Below are 13,161 nucleotides of genomic sequence, written 5' to 3'. Positions count from 1 at the left end.
CTTGGGGAGATCACTGTACTAATCTTGCTTGTGTGATACTGCTTAAAATAACTTCATGTTTGAATGTGTTGTGTCCAACAACAACAAATCAAATACACTATGAATATCTCTCCATCATTCCTCACTGCAAGTTGTTAAAGTATTGTGGTCATAGTCCTGACAGTCCAACACTAAAGAACTGGATGTAGTTTGGAAGACTGCTATTATCAATTGAGAACAGCATTGTCAATTGTGTCATTTCCGTTCTGGTGAATCAGTGCAGAGTCGTGCCTTGTACACATCAATGTCAGAATAATCATAACATTCAGGTGGCATAATAATGACTGTGACACAATCGCTCCCTGGTTGCCAGCAAAAAACAAAGGCTCACATTAATGAAATAAATGCAGGTCAGTCACTTAAGTCAGAACAAAATGAACAGCACAACAGCAGCCTTCAATTCCAGATTATGTCCAGACTGACAGGAACATAGACATCAAGTCGTCTCATCATCATGATATCATACAGCTCTGCTACCTCAGCAGTTGGAATAAAGGACATCAGAAAAACAAATTGGTTTGCTGGGAGTGGGTTACATCCTGCAGAGCACCTGTAATGCTAAAACCTCTTCTTTATAAATGAAGCAACGACTGCAGCAACTACTGGGAATTTTTCTGCCGAGTATTACTGCACACTTTTGTGTCCAGTATTCATCCAAAATCACTATATGGCTTCAGAGCTCGATGTTCTACTTTGGATATAAACTACTCTCTTAGCCAGCTTCAGGAGAAGTATCATCAACAATCACAACCACATTCATTTATTAAGTAGAGGGTTCAGACTTAGTTAATGGAAGCAAAAACTAAGCTCTTTGCTATTATCAGAATACTGCGCACTGGCTCCTATTACTATGGGATACTGTTTTCCTTGCTTCTGAGCTTTTTACGACTGCACTAAGGATATGTATTTTAACATAAGATCTTTTCACTTCTGTGCCCTTTAAAGAAAACTGGAAGTGACTAAAGTACTTATACAGGACTCCTACATTTTCACACCACTACTTTAGTAGTCCATATTTAACTGCAGTCCAACATATCATTACTCAGCTGTCAGGTACATGCAATTGCTGGGTCTTATCATCAGCACAAAGAAATGCAACATCACTATGCAAATCACAGACACTTGCCCATCCATTACCATTAATGGACAACATATAGAGGTGGTAGATAGCTCCACATACTTAGAATCCTATATAAGCAGTAAACTGTTGTTGGATGCTTGGCTCACCATCAGGATAACATGAGCAGAAGCTGTTGTGGCCATACCAAGGAAAAGGACTTTGGGTAATAATTTGCTAATAGAAAATATCATGTTTGAAGTATACAGCACCCATGTAATAAGCATTTTACTGTATGGCAGTGAATGTTACATAACCTTGACTACATAAGAACACAACAGTTGTCATACCCACTGTCTCAAGAGAATCTTCCAGATCTCACAAAGGGAAAAAGTCCCAAACAAATAAGTTTTACAGTGAGTAGGCATGCTTGCTTAATAAGTGGCAGCTCAGATAGTGGGGCCATGTCAGAATACAAGATCTTGTGAGACTAAGACCTTGCTCTACAGAGAACTTTCTATCAGCATGTTGCCAGTTTGAAGACCTCATCTTTGATTCAGAAATGTTATCCAGTCAGGAAGGATGTAGCTACAAACAACAGATGCTGAGTAAGTGTTCAAGAAAACCATATAACTAAGGACACCAGTCTCCTATGCACCTCCTACGACAGAAGCAGTGTACCTAGTCTGTCTGCATGTAAAATAAATTCTATGTTCAAGTGTGAGGAAGTGTTATAAATGTCTGCATAGTGTGTATCTGAGGAAGGACATGGGAACCAGCCAGTATTCACCTAGTGGTATGTGGGAAACCACCTAAAAACCACATCCAGGCTGACTGGCACATCGACTCCTCATAGTTAATCTGCTGGGTGGATTCGATCTGGGACTGGCACAACTCCCCAACCCTGGAAGCAGTTGCGTTACCATGCATGGCTAAAATGATTATGGTATATATTATGTTTGGCTGATATCGACCAATTACACCTGTTGTGAACATAAACATTGGGTCAATCTGTTACCACAATCTTTATTTAGAATTCAAATTCATTCAGCTTTATCAACTCAAAACCAAATTATCACCTTACAACCTAACCTAGGCCTGAAGCTACACTACAGATCAGCCTGTTACCACAATCAAATCGACTTACTTCAGCCGAACACCAGTTAAATCGTACTCATCGAAGCAACTCGGATATTCTTCTGATGACAAGGAGGGAGAAAAAGCAAGAGGTTTCGGTCAGAATAAATTCAAACTATCTCCCTGACCTGTGTAAGAGACTGTTATTCATTGCTGGATGTAATAACTGAATAACTGGTAGCACTGGAACAACTAAATCAGTGTGCTAGGTCATCATTCACCAAGAATGGTAAGATCCCCACTTTGTCTGTAATATTTGTTGAGGGCTAAAACACTCATGTATTCTACATACTTGTCTTATGAATGTCTCTGCAATACACATCCATAGTGTCCATTTACTTAGCGCTTCATATTTAATACAATGATCTAACTAATATAAGCCTCATAAAAATGAATTTTTAAACTAGACTACACAGCGAACTGGAAGAAGGAGTCCACCTCCAAAGAGCTTTCTGGTATTGACTGAAGGTTAGTATGATAAGGATCAAGCCTTATTCTGATTTATAGAGGGTGGTCAAAGTAACTGGCCCTATAACAGGTTGGGTGGACAAGGAATCTAAACAGCAATGAGGTCATTATAAAACTAACTAAACTAAGTATGTCTGAACACAATAAAACATGGTTAAAGTGAAAGAGAACAAGCAGGAAAGTATGAGAAAATTAAAATGCTGGTCAAACGTGCCTGTCAGTATAATAAGATAGTTGTGTCAGAAAATTATTAAGGAGGACATACATCTTCATCCTCACAAATTTTCTGTTATCATAAGTTAAAATTTCAACTCAAGCGGCACATGTTCAATTCTAACATTACTGAAAGGAGTGGTATAGGAACATTTGGATCCCCAATTTTTCATTTCTTTACATACCACATACCATCAGGCATAAAAATCCACGTCACTTATGAATTGAATAATATATAATAATTTTATTAGAGTTTGATGTGCATCTTCCAAGGCAGTCTTATTTTAGTCACCCTGGGAATCTTTCCAACAAACACTGATGTACAAAAATAAATAAATTAAATGATTAACTAAAAAATAAAAACTGAGTCATGCACATCGTCTGAAGGGACTTGCTGTATAAAAACCTTCATGCCTGTAACTTACACTGCAACTAAAATTATTTTGTGATTGATACACTGCAGTGGCAGCAGTGGTACAGGGGGGGGGGGGGGGCAGTGTTGCTGGCAATCTGCCAGCCATGCTTCACGAGGCGCCACATGTATCTATACAATAGGCAACACAGCATGGCACGTGGCACTTGAGAAAGGACTATGATTGAATGGTGGCTGACCCCTATCACTCAACTCACTGAAACTGAAACATCAATTACAAAGTAATTTTAATTGGAGTGTATAGACCAAATATTTTCAAAGCATTCAGTCTGGCTTCATCCCGAGATATTTCAGTGTATATTACATCTGATACATTACTGTTTATAATAAAAACTATGATAAACTGTAAAAAATGTTACAATATTACGGAGTCAAAAATATTGTTTCTTCTTAGGTTATTGGCATCATTTTTGTCTGTATGCATTAGCTTTGTTTCATGTTAATCTTGGTGGAAATAGACAAGTACTAGTTGAAACCTGTACACATTGACAGTATTACAAATAAATGTTGTGTTGCAGATGGACTGGTGCAAACCTTTCAATCTAACATCACGCAGCAGCTTTCATGTCAATTTCACTTCTACCACAAACAGTATTGCAACTGCTTCAGAGACTGAGACTATGTATCATGAGGTACAAAAAAGGTACTGGCTACGGGAAACTGAGCTGGGCTTTTATGTGTGCCTGGTAACATCAGTTGGTAACAGCACTGCACATAAAAGGCAAAGGTCTACATGCAAGCCCTCGCCCATTAGATAACTTCAGGGAGTAAGTCAGGAAGTTTCATTTGCACTCTTTCCTATGGGGTGACTGGTTCATTCTGGACACAACACAATATTAAATTTTTAAGACTGTGACATGAGCTGCTTTAACATAAAGAGCAAATCACAACAACAATAATAATGTAGTACCAGTTGCAGCAACAGCAGCTGCTTGTGAAACTACTTAATGAACGTACATGGTCAGGATGCTTCTTTGCAGCTGAGGCTTAGGAATAATGTACACATTGACTGCATCAAATACTTCCTTTGACACATAATCCTCGGGAACCTGGAAAAAAAAGAAATCTTCAATATCCACAAATTTGTGAAGCTAGTTTTTTTATTGATGTATACAATAGACTCTCAAGCAGTCAAATGCTTCAAAACAAACAAAACAGAAGATAAATATTGCCCCTCCCCACAAAAAATTAAAAACAAAAATAAAACTCCTATATATTTGAACAAATTACCATGAAAGAATATATGTAAGTAACTACCAAACGGAAAACAGAGTTAAAGATGCAGTGTTAGTACAAAGAACACATTTAAATATCTTATTTAAATATGGGATGAGAAGACTGACATCAATGTTCTGTAAGAACCAATCACATATGCTGATGCAACAAGACAACAATGTGAGAAAAAATTCCTCGCATATCAGTTTCATAGAGAAATGGACTACGTAACACTTCAAAGCTCAAATTCTTTTTCCTATCTTTGACTCTACTTGAAAAATTGATACAACTGAGTTTTGAAAGAACAATATCATCTTTCTTCCACAATTCCCATTTCAGTTCCATGAGCATATGCCAACACGACACAGTTCTTGTTTGACACCTGCAATCATGACAACTTGATAAGAATTCCAAATACTGGAGCATTATTCCTAGAACCCTTCCAACAAATCTAAGTTTTCCATTCACATTCCCTACAGTAGATTTTGTATGTTCATCTCATTTAATAACACTTTTTAGCAATCCTAATTATTTAAACAATGTGATGGGCTCCAGAAGTTTACCACTAAATTAATAATATGATAACATCAGGCTTCTTTTATTTGTTGTGACCAATGAACATTTGATTACATCTTGTAGAAATTCTGTGCAAGTTGTTCTGAATCTCCTTATGATAATCATTGAATAACAATACTTTCCCTTGCCTACAGCACTGGCAGTGAACAATATGAAAATATTGCTAACCCTTTCTGACAAATAATTTGTGCCTACTGAGAACACTAGTGACCTGTTGTGCTTCATTGAGGCTTATATATTACATTCATTTCTATTGAATATTCACCACCCAACAGAATTTACTGGGTTCTATTATTCAATAATTCTTCGAGCCAGTCACAAATCTGAGAGAATACTCTACATGAGCATATCTTGTTTACAAGTTGAGAATGAGGTGTAGTGCTGAACAGCTGTTGGAAATCTAAGTAGATGGAATTTACCAAAGAAATATGAGTGACTATACCAATATTAGAGAAAAATTAATTTAAATGATGATGATCAAAGCAATAGTAATAATAATAATAATAATAATAATAATAATAATATGGAACTCAATGGCCTAGAGCAAATCTTCAATTGGACTCCACTTAGGTGACTTTTGTGTCCCTAATCTGCCACAATAATCATATCGGGGAATGGGGACCTACACTTTAATGTGGAATCTCAATCATGTATCCTATCTGATGAATCTTCACAGCACTGAGATGGGAAAACTTGGTTTGAAGGCGGACCGAAATATTCTGTGGTACGACTGGGATTCGATCCCACTGCTTTCTGTTTCTAGGCATGTGCTTTACCACTATATCACCGAACACAACACATCCTAAAGATGAAAGAACTGATACAGTGAAACCCCTGTTTTACATTTTATTGTGGTCCTGACATAAAAAACGCAAAACTGACGGAAATGAAGAATTGAGGAAAATGTTAAAACCCCGCAAAATATGGGCAAAAGCACATGTAATTGGCATATATGATTAAAAATCTCAATCTTCTCCAATACTTTGTATAAAATCTGTCTAAGTGAAGGAAATTAAATGTACAATGCAATGTTTATACAATAATTTGTGGTAATGAATTTCATCAAGCCATTTTCTGACATGTTACGACCACAAATTATATGTTCAAAACATGCGTTTTTGGGAGATCATCCTTTGTGCTCACCCAGAAAAAAGCAAAAATTGATGAACATGTTGAATTACACCAAAAACATTACAGCAGCTAATTGGTTAAACTATAAGCATAAATGCAGACATCTGCTTAGTGACAAACTTTGTCACCATTGCTGTTACTGTTTAATGCTTTTCTTACGAGCTGTATTCCATATGTTCACCACTGTTAAAGTGTTATTTTAGGCTTGATGAGAGAAACAGAGAAGTGAAAAAATGAGTTTACTTCCCAGTTGATGTTACAAGCTTATTGTAAGTCAGCTTAGTGAATTTTTGTACACTGTGTAAAATGTAAATTTGAAAGAAAGCTCGGGTGCTAGAACTTGATTTCATGCCTTCTGTCATTGCTGCCAATCTTTATGATGTAGTATGTGGTGTGTGTGTGTGTGTGTGTGTGTGTGTGTGTGCGCGTGTGTGTGTATATGCACGCGCGCACACACACACACACACACACACACACACACACACACACACACACACACAGTATATACATGAGCTGTGTGTATAGTTGTTGCAACTGTATAGTGTCAGATTTGAACATGAAAGACTTAACAACGTGCTATAACAAAACCCTTGCTTTACTTCCGTGTCACATCTCTGTCATAGAACATGATCTGCATGAAAAGTATATTTTTTGCACTTCACAAAATGCTTTCAACCCTACCTGCACTCCTGTCATTGAAAGGCCACTCTCCCTCTCCACACATCCAGTAGGTGAGCCCATTTTATGTATGTTATTGTGGTGTGGTAGCTGCACTGGTTATTGTGCGATTTAACACATTGCCAGCCAACAGGAGTTCACTAGCCGGAAATGGGCAATGTTTCCTCGATTATGAGCAAGCACATTCTTCGAGACTCTGTGCTTGAATTTAAAAGGTTGACAATTGATATTGTTTCTGAATACAGTACATCGGCATTACATGCATAATGATTAGACTGAGTCATATATAGCACAAAAAAAGGCTTGTTGGTGGTATAGGTTGACTCCATGCAACTGTAGGTGAACAAATGGATGCACACAATCTAATAATAAGATCCCCTGTTGTTTGTCTGTAGTTGAAGCACGATAGTAGATAAACCAGGAGTTCAACTTAATCCCACATGAGAACTCCTCTGCCACCCGTCTGAATAACTGTGTGTTAGCAAGTGGGATTCATCACTATATGTTTTCAACATTCTATCTCTCTCAAGTCTATTGTGTCAGTATTACAAAAAAATTGGGACGTCCTGTTTTGCATGCATTATGAGGGCTGTATGGAATCAAGAAAACCAATGCATATTGACTTGGTATCAATGATTCTTGGGTCCAAGGCACTCAACATTAAATAAATTCAAATCAAATGTCCATTTAAGGTCAATCACAACATACAAAAGCATATAACACTTTTGCACAGCAACTGCAGGAACAGTCTAATAAAATGTGCCACAGTGGAGGAAACTGAATCATCAAAAGAACTCCACACAATGTAAGTTTCCAAGGCCAGTGTATATATCAGTTAAAACTTCTGGGCTGATACATGCTGGTTGATATATAAAACTATACCCTGACATTTCATCACTGACTGTGGGAGATATCTTCAGAGGTAAAACAGCACTGCCTGGAAGTTTTAACTGGAGTAAACACCAGTCGTGATAGCCTACATGTATGATAGTCTCTTGAAACTTCAAATTCCATCAGTGGCACCTTCAGTGGCACAGGAACACTCATTCACTTGTTCTGACAAAAGTCAGAACTACTCCATCAAGTTCTGTCTCTGACAGTGGGAGACAAAATGTCAAGGAATAGTTTTCCATATTGATTCTGATCTCTCAGCCCAGAGGTTCAGGAAAAAAGTAATGCATTTCATAATGTAAAGCTCACATATGTGCTACAATATAAAGAATATACACAAATAATGACCCAAATTTGTCACTCTACTCAGATGTGGCAATATAGAATCACACATCAACATATCATCATGTTATTCAGTCATTACATAGCCAACATAAGCAAATATTCAGTTACAGAAATTGTTTCCCTGATGATCCTGTGGCTTTTGATTGCATGATAAACGAAATTTTAATTTTTGTATGGAGCTTTCCGCACCTTCTGTAGTCTTTAGTAAGCTAATGACTACGCTCTTTAAGGTCCGTGTATATATGCTGGGGGAAAATCTCCTCAAAACAATAATTTGGATCTTATTTCTGCTATCCTGCAGGAATTATACTGTTAAATGAGTACTGATAGCAAATGAATGAAAAATTGCCATCATCAAACAAGTGGTGCTACAAGAATGCTTACACCCCACACATGACAGGTACCAGAGGTTGAACTGGCAACGCAAAATAGTCTGTTCCTTTGAAGTGTAGGGAATCAAAGATATCAAATTTCATAAATGTGTAATCACATCTTATGGAGCTATATTTAATATGCTGCAAATCTAATATGTACAAAAAAACATGGATACAGTAGTAAGAGAAGAAGAGTTTGAGATTAGCTTACTGATTAAGTTAGTCCTTGAGAAGGAGTGGGCCATGCACAGAGATTCAAACGAAAAAAGAAGATACCATTCATACATAACTTAGAAAATTTAGGGAAAAATACATGGCTAGTGCATTTTAATTTTGGTTCATGACAGTAGTGAAGATCAGTGCACAGAAATAACTAACTTTTTCAAATAGATATTTATGCAAACAATTTAGTAATCATGAGAATGTAGCTTTGCCAGTATTATTGATAATAATATAATTTCCTTTCTTAAAAAACTGCTATTGTATAGCAAAATACATTTTTCACATATGGGCATCTATACATTTCTGTTGTAATTACCTGTTTCTTCTGTTTGCCTCATTGCACAATTTCTGATTTTGAGTGTCTGAAGAGCTTTAAACCATTTTATTATGAATGTTTTTATCAGGATGGCTTCTCCGACATTATACTTTTTAAATTCCTCTGTAAATTAACCTGCCAACTGTAGTTGAGACCTACCCCAACATTGTCAAAAAATCACCAATCTAGCAGGATAGGCAACAAAAACCTACGTGGGACTCTTTATCAAAAAGACTTTGCATTTTTGTCCCTTGTTGCATAGTTTTCCTTTTGACTTTCAGAGTATCAGCTTGTATATAAGCATTTACAAATAAAAATGTCCAGTCCCTAATGGTTCTCATGAAAGTTTATAAAACCAAAAATACTCACAGTCAACAGTTATCAAGTCACGAACAGAGTGTTCTTAGCAGGACTCTTTCTTTAACTTCTGAATTTATTTACTCCTTGTTAATAATCATGAGAATGGTGGGAAAAGCACACACAATTCAATCACCAATATTAGTGCACTAACTACAACAGGCACTTACTGTACTGCACAGTATCAAATCTCCACTTCTAAAACTCCTCCTCTTCATTCTGTAATCTATTTAAATCTTCCCTGTAATCACTAAGATCTTCCAATCTCCTACTGAGTTTCTTATTGAGGTTCAGCAATGAAACCAAGGCTGCAGTTCATAATCAAGGTTAAAAAAAAAAAAATCTTGTTACATATTAAATGTCATTCCTCTTCACTGCTCGGACCAGTGTTGTTAATATCCTTCCTTTGCCCTCCGTATAGGCTTGTTACGTTCCTCCGACTGTTATATTTTAAGTACTGAGGATTTCAATACATACAGTTACAAAGGTGAATTGTTAAATGTTTAATCTGAAAGGCACAAATGAATCATTGCAATGGTACTAAATGTGTTCCTTTCTCGGTTTCTATTATGAATCCCTCTTATTGATTTGTGTTTTGTGTCCCCACCCCACTTTCTATCAGCTCCAATCCTCAATCTCTGACACGTGAAAAAATAATTACCACCCAACATCTCCAAAAACTATAAACCTCCAGTTTCTTTACTGCAGTACATTTATGTATGTAGCTGCATTAAATGCAGCTGAGTATTGCTGATTCACAAGCTTCTGTAAACTTTGTTTTTTAAGCATTCCTTGTATTTCCTTCCACAGATAGTTAGAAATTAGAAATGTCTAGTTTGCTTGTAGAATTGTATATCACAATATATTCTTATTAGTTATTACGTATGTATTTCACCTCCTAACAACAGATTTTATAATAAAACAGATTATTAAAAAATTTATATAGCGTATCATATAAAACATAAGTACCATTTACGAATTAATCAGGCTTCATTATTCTGTTATATCTCACATGAGCAACTCAATAATGACAAGAAAAACAGAAAAAGAAATAGAAACTGTTGAGGAGGAGGAAATGATCCCTTCTGTAGGAACTGTGTCTGAATTGACAGCTATTGTATTAAAACATTCTACAGCATCCTTGCAGATACATAAACAGAGCTCCAGTTTCACAATCACCAGAGCTTGTGCTAGTGCCAGAAAACAAACATATACATAATTATTTATAGGTTCCACTGATCATTGAAATTGCTTTGTGATTTTTGTATCTCATTATTCCATTTTGAAATACAGAACTGCTTTAAACACATGGCAAAATTCTTATCACATGGCATGGCATCACTAACTTTGTACTGCATAAAACACCAAACTTCATTCAAGCAGTCATCAAAACTTTAACTAATGCAATAGCTTTCTGTTTTTTTATTTCTTTGCAGGCACATCTGTAACTAATGTGATGATTAGCCTAAACAAGTGGAACAATGAAGAAATCACATTAGTAATGATATGAAAGTAGCAGTGCTAAAGAGCTGCAGCGAGCAGTCATGGCAAACGATTTAACAAAATATAAATAAATTAAAAGGTAGTTGAGGTGCTGTATCTTTGACAGACACATAAACAAGACTGAGAACATTATTAGATTTTCAATGCATCTTCTTCCAGAGCTACAGAGTAACACACAAATATATACATCTGTATGCCTACATTGTCCCAGCTGTCTACATTCTACTGGCATAGCAGCACAGTTCGGGTGGAAAGGGGTTGTGTTACGAGTAGTGGGAGAGGGGAGAAAGGAGGCAGGAGTTGGGGGGAGGGGGTTAGGGAAAAATGGTTGACATCTGGAAGTGGGAAGCTTGTGTGTAGTAGGAGAGGGGAGACAGGAGGCAGGAGTTGGGGGGCAGGGGGTTAGGGAAAGGTCGTAGACTAACTGGAAGTGGGAAGTGACCGGCTCATGGGATAGGTATGTGGCACCAGTGAACTCATTCTGGACACATTAGAGGAGCTGTGCACACCACAAAATGACATGGAGGAGTCGACAGGGAAGAGAAGATGTAACAGAGGAGAAAAGAAGACTATGAAGAAGAGGGCGTACATGCAGTATGAGTGAAATTAGTGTAACGTGGCAGGGGTGTTCTTAGCTACAGTTTATCAATGACAATTCATTTGAACGGGCAGCTGGTTGGTTGTCATGCCCTCACAAAATGCTATGCATAAGTTACAACAGAGCTGGTACAAGACATTATCGCTTTCACAGGTTGTCCTGCTTCTGTTAGAAAAGGGTAGGATAATCCTGTGACAAGACTGGAGTAGAATGTGCTAGAGCTTTGGAAAGGTCTTGCAACTGGACTTTCCAGTAAACCTGTAAAAAAGGGTTGTGAGTTGGTGTGGTGTAAGGATAGACTAGGATACCGCACAGATTGGGTGGACAGTGAAATATCACTTTGAGAGGAATGAGAAGGATTGTAGGTAAGATGATCCTCATTTCTAGGCACGATGGTAAGACTTGGCAAAGGATACAGTTAAGCTGTTCCAGTTCAATATAAAACCTGACTGGATTTGTCTGAAAGTTAGTAATGTACTCAGTTTTATTTATGTGCTTGCTGCTACTCAGCACCTCAACTGTTGGGCAATTTGTAATCTTTATTACTTAAATTATTTGTACTCCATCACATATATTCCACTCCCATATTTAGCAGAATACTACGTGTGACACAACACTACACTGTTACAGAGTGAGCAAAGGCAAGCGATAAACAGCAAATTGCTTCCACGTTCAACATCTTTCACAGTGGTAGTGTTACATTCTGAAATTTATTTGCAAATAGTGATACACATTTAATCCAGCACTCCACAACTGTAGAAAGTGAACCAGACATACAACACTATATTTTCAAAATTTTGGGAACAATGTGTTACTGCCCAGACAGGCAGACAAAGAGAGATATATATATAAAAACAAAGATGATGAGACTTACCAAACAAAAGCGCTGGCAGGTCGATAGACACACAAACAAACACAAACATACACACAAAATTCAAGCTTTCGCAACAAACGGTTGCTTCATCAGGAAAGAGGGAACCTTCCCTCTTTCCTGATGAAGCAACCGTTTGTTGCGAAAGCTTGAATTTTGTGTGTATGTTTGTGTGCCTATCGACCTGCCAGCGCTTTTGTTTGGTAAGTCTCATCATCTTTGTTTTTAGATATATTTTTCCCACGTGGAATGTTTCCCTCTAATATATATATATATATCTTGTATCAGAGTAATTTGCACTGACACAACATTACCAAATGCCAATATCCTCTGACATGACATAGGAAACAACAGTTTCATTGATATCTACTTACACAGGAAACATTATCATATTGTTTTATTATAAATAAACAAAAGTGAAGATGTATACATAATATGAAACTAACAAAAGAGGCTGCAACACTAATACCACCATTTCGAAAAACTGAGGGGAACCATCCACCGTAATTTCTGTTAATCTCACGAGTAATTATTTATTTTCACTCAAGTACTTTTCATTTCACTTTCATGATGGTGGGGAAAAAGTGAAATATAAAAACGGAAGTGTGGAATCAATTTTCAACACACTTTTAGTGTTGTTCTTAAATGAAAAAATTCTCTTCTACACATAGACAGACAATGTAAATTTGAAACAGAACTGAAAGTACAGATTTCCTATGAATTGAGGGTTCGTGCAG

At 36.9% G+C, this 13,161-nt stretch overlaps 1 protein-coding gene across 5 annotated transcripts in view; it reads right to left on the bottom strand.

Moving 5' to 3' along the window:
- LOC124555207 (GATOR complex protein NPRL2) overlaps window positions 1-13,161 on the bottom strand; it is a 163,376-nt gene that overhangs the window by 108,811 nt on the left and 41,404 nt on the right. Inside the window, exons 1-3 of one of the 5 annotated variants that reach the window (XM_047129056.1) lie at window positions 9,623-9,640; window positions 6,951-7,148; window positions 4,305-4,396 (exon numbers count right to left, since the gene is read on the bottom strand). In XM_047129056.1, the coding sequence (XP_046985012.1) occupies window positions 4,305-4,396; window positions 6,951-7,010 (152 nt within the window). In that variant the 5' untranslated portion in view covers window positions 7,011-7,148; window positions 9,623-9,640. Of the gene's footprint in view, window positions 1-4,304; window positions 4,397-6,950; window positions 8,887-9,622; window positions 10,247-13,161 lie in introns of those variants that run through there. The other 4 variants (XM_047129054.1, XM_047129057.1, XM_047129055.1 and 1 more) reach the window with 4 other exon arrangements.

Source organism: Schistocerca americana, chromosome X, assembly GCF_021461395.2.
Source record: "Schistocerca americana isolate TAMUIC-IGC-003095 chromosome X, iqSchAmer2.1, whole genome shotgun sequence".
In the NCBI taxonomy this organism is placed as follows: Eukaryota; Metazoa; Arthropoda; class Insecta; order Orthoptera; family Acrididae; genus Schistocerca; species Schistocerca americana.
The sequence above is the reverse complement of the archived record's forward strand: the minus strand, read 5'-3'. Positions and strand labels throughout refer to the sequence as shown.